General features: G+C 42.3%; 1 protein-coding gene across 2 annotated transcripts; it reads right to left on the reverse strand.

Moving 5' to 3' along the window:
- Positions 1-651: 651 nt before the first annotated feature.
- On the reverse strand, positions 652-2,800 carry LOC112283150 (uncharacterized). Of its 2 annotated transcripts, none has more exons than XM_024521510.3 (3): positions 2,665-2,800; positions 1,694-2,240; positions 652-1,361 (listed from the first exon to the last, which is right to left on the reverse strand). In XM_024521510.3, the coding sequence occupies exons 1-3, from the start codon at positions 2,725-2,727 to the stop codon at positions 1,102-1,104; spliced, it is 870 nt and encodes a 289-aa protein (XP_024377278.1). In that variant the 5' UTR covers positions 2,728-2,800; the 3' UTR covers positions 652-1,101. The 2 variants fall into 2 exon arrangements, with proteins under 2 accessions (XP_024377278.1, XP_024377279.1); XM_024521511.3 differs by having other exon boundaries at positions 2,359-2,758.
- Between the last annotated feature and the right edge of the window lie 1,318 nt (positions 2,801-4,118).

Consider the following 4,118-nt stretch of genomic DNA (forward strand, 5'->3'; position numbering starts at 1 on the left):
TCCACCCTTGTAAATTTTCCAAAATACCAATAAAGGATTGACTTGATCTCCTTGTGCCATGTTTTATTGATACACCACAAGGAAAGCAATGTGAATAGATTACCTTCACAACCTACCTTAGGCCATATTAACTCATAAAATAATTGATCATGCAAACCCAATATAAGTGGTTCATTGAAACTTTTGACAATCAAATTGCCTACAATTACCTTTTCAACTCAATCAAGCTAAGATGTAAATAAGTGTCAACAAATCTCTATGAGAAGCCAAAGTACAAAGCAAAACAAATCTAAAGTAGATAAACTCTTAGCATTGTTGAATAGAGACATAATCACTCTTAGAGATTAGATAGGCAAAAGAAGACATAGAAAGTACTCAAAAGAAAGGTCTACTTGATGATCAATGTAGAAAAGAATGTTGGTAAAGATTATACATTGATCATTCATACCACCTATGACTACACATCAATCATATAATACCTCAGCACACCATTGCCAACTAAGGTTGCATAAGTAGGAAGCGGACTTAGAAACTAGATTCTTTGAAAACAAATACATCACCTCAATATAACATCATTGGAAGCTGCCACTTTTATAGCCAAGTTGAACAGCAACTTGAGACACATGTAAATACCAACCTTGAACTCAATAATCACAATGAAAAGAATCATAACTTTCATTCTGCACTCAAAGTAGTAGAGTATATAATTTGTAACAACAGTTCCTACACTGGAAATTTTGAGAAAAAAACAATTTATCCTGAATTCCTGAACGCCGAAGTGTTCTTTTACTACTGTAGAAAATTATAATAATAAAAAAAATCCTCAACATAGACTTGTTCTCTGAGAGTAGAGGGAAACTGCTCAAGAAACTGGCCTTCGCTCACCACATGACACGATCTGCAAAGAACGTGAAGCAGGCATTCACGCAGCGACCTAAGGGTCATGAACTTAGACCCAACGACGTTGGGCTTATTATACTTGGTCACATGGACGGAGCAAATTGGGTTAGCGGTGCGGCCGAAATCTCACACAACCGAATGCTGGGCTGTTGTTTTGAAGTCGACGACCGCCAGAGCATAAGACCCTTATCGTTTGACCGATCAGGTGCAACTCTTGGCCTTGTTGACTTGTGCGGTCCACAGAGCCGATGCTGGGGCAGTGTCGAATGGATTGGACAATACGTCATTTGTGATGTAGACCTGCCCTACGTTTCGAGTCTTGGCCGTTCCTACTGCTTGCGTGACCGCTGTTGCGTTGTTGGGGGCGGTGTGGAGGATATTCCAAAACCGAGAAGAGTCGTATTTGTTTACCCATGACGGAACAGCGCTCGCATAGGCACTGGTGTATTGGGCGAATGTATCTGATGCCAGATGGAACATGTCAGTATTTGCAAACATGTTACACGTGGAGATGCATGAATTTTACAGCAGATAACTTGCTTTTCAAAGCGTGAGTCCGGAAGAAGATGATGCTGTGCCTCGGGACCCATGTTCTACATTCTTACACTAGGTCTTGCTTCGCACAATGACGGGCTCGACAACTACGTGCAAACCTGAACTTCCGTCAAAGACAACGCGTCAAAGCAGGACACAAGTGTGTGACACTAACCATCATCGTACACCATGTGCTCGGCATCCACTTGTCTGATGCACATGCAAAAAACACATATTACAAGTGCCGTGATGGACTTACTTTCGAAATTCACGTAATTGTCGATGTGGGTGCTGGTGAGATAGCACTCAGGGCCGTAAACACCCCAATTCAGCACGGTGTACCCCAACCCTGCCTTGGATTTCACTCGAGTGTCGTAGGACTTGTAAACACTTGTTTTGGTGCAGTCGGTAGATCCTTCATCAAGGAATATGCCATCGACATTGTAGAAGGAGTAGTACTTGTCGATATCTGCCAGCACTAGAGCAGAGTCTCGGTTACCGTAGTTGGTGGATACATAGCCTAACACGATCTTGACCGTGGAACTGCCCGCCTTCACTGTGTTGACGAGGTTAACATAGTCGGCGTTAGAGGCGGTGCCCGGGCCACTGGCGGGGTTGATGATTACCAATGTGGCTCCGGTTTTGAACACATCCCAAGCACAACCAGCAGTACCGCTGCAAGGATAGACGTAGGAAGGTACATATATCTCCTGCTGGGTATGCGCGCCCAAACCGGTGCTTGCAAAACTAGCAACAAGTATCAGCGTCATAACCGACGCGAGGGTCGCACGTGGCCGCATTGCCGCCTGCGTGCAGAAATTAGAACAAGCGATATTGTGAGGACATGTCACCAAATTCGCAGAAAAGCAGTAACTTAAGATTAAATCCCATTTTGTGAATTCATTGACTCTTGACCATACCAACCTCTACGCAATGGTATCCTCCATCGGAGAACCCCTGAAAGCATTGAGTATTCTGCTGTCGATACCACAAGGGTCACCAGTAGGATGACCGAATGCCCGCCCCATAGACTCAGTTCTAGAATTATCGTTGCAACAAATCCAAATGATCGGCTGTCTGAACTTGATCAAATGTGGCTCTAAGCTGTCAAACCAGCATCTAATCAGCGCTCTCATAACTCTACTAGCTCTAGTTCATTCAGAGCTTGCAGAAAACAGGCAACACACAGAGTAGTTGGTTGAGGAATTCGAAGTGTCGCAAAAACATTACAAAGCAGTTGGAGGGTGAAACGTTCCCTGTTGAGCTGTCCATGCTTGAAAACTCTCGGATCATGCCAGGGGACAGATGATATTGATGGTGTGGAAATGGGTGTTTCGAAGTTCGGACAGGACTCACCCTTTATTGTCACATCCGTGTAGTAAAGAGCAGCTTCAACATAGATTTAGTGATGTAGGCGAGTACTAAACTTGGGCGAGAGATCAGATAATCCAAGTTGTGTCGATGTGTATGATGCGGAGAGAAACGTTTCACTTTTCATGTTTGGCAAAACACATGAAAGACATGTGTCCTTTCTCATTTTTTGCTTCAAGCAACTTGTAATTTTGCTTCCCTTTACGTCGAAAAAAGCAAGGTAAGACAAAAGTGGTTTCATATATTTATTATTACACTTCGTAGGAAAGGTACTTGTAATTGGATTTGATGCAACAGTAACTTATAGAGCTGGAAAGCTGTGAACAATGTATGATCTTTGTATAACCAATTCTAAGAACGTCAATGAATCTGCTCAATCTTGATAAAGAGAATTCTGTTGACACCCACTTGCATTGACAGACTACAATAATCTCACACTGGATTACACAGAGCTATAAAAGTTAACGTTAATCAAGAATCTGACAATCGAGATATCTGAACAGCACCCCAATATCGTACTTAATTTAATCAAACATACATCATCATGTACACAACAACGTAGGAAAGAAACATATACCCAAATCAGACACTCATAAACTGTGCTTGATTAATATGAGCAGTGCCTAATCTGCATGAAACTAAGAAGTTAAACTAAATGTGCTAGTTCATGAGGTGGGTGAAGGGAGTATTGCTGACATGGCCAAGTGAGAAGAATCGCATTTTAAAGATGCTTCCAATAAACCACAAACTTGCACAAATTTCGCCGTGTCATCGCAGGTTTTTAGTTGTACAGCGGGGATCAATTCGGCAAACATTGGCATTGCTTCCATTTGAGGAAATGCTGGTTTGGGGAGAGGCATTGTGGCATTCAACAAACTTTGAAGCTTGAGCACAAGGACAGTGCTGGTCCGGTGATATCGTGACATGATTTGATGCTGCACCATCCTGTCTAACGACGACTACGTGTTTTGAGAACATCAAGACAAGTTTCAACAGACACTTGGAATTTTGCAACTTGCACGACTAAATTTGATACTAAAAAGTTGGTCTTTTTGTGGTTATATGTTTTTGTCAATTTTATTTTTCTTTTTGACTTTGGAGCGTTTAATGTAGCTCAGCCAGATGAAGGCAATTTGATTTCACGATCTTATCAACGCATGCTACAATTGTTACTGCTACCACGTGTGTTAGTACAACTTGATGAATCTGGTTCATATTTATTCAGGGAGACGCAATCTATACACGCAGCCGAGCATTCAACGTGTGGTAAGAAAAACGTGATTTGCGCACTTCAGCTTCTGGGGCTTGTAGTG

The sequence above is a fragment of the Physcomitrium patens genome, chromosome 6 (genome assembly GCF_059467195.1).
Source record: "Physcomitrium patens ecotype Gransden chromosome 6, ASM5946719v1, whole genome shotgun sequence".
NCBI classification, from domain to species: domain Eukaryota; kingdom Viridiplantae; phylum Streptophyta; class Bryopsida; order Funariales; family Funariaceae; genus Physcomitrium; species Physcomitrium patens.

What these genes read in the sequence shown, in the direction of transcription:
- LOC112283150 (XM_024521510.3), bottom strand. Translation starts at nt 2,727, where the DNA reads ATGATCCGAGAGTTTTCAAGCATGGACAGCTCAACAGGGAACGTTTCA. An exon ending in TTTCACCCTCCAACTGCTTT is followed by an intron (nt 2,241 to 2,664) that starts GTAATGTTTTTG and finishes TTCTGCACGCAG; the next exon opens with GCGGCAATGCGGCCACGTGC. An exon ending in CAATTACGTGAATTTCGAAA is followed by an intron (nt 1,362 to 1,693) that starts GTAAGTCCATCA and finishes ATCTGGCATCAG; the next exon opens with ATACATTCGCCCAATACACC.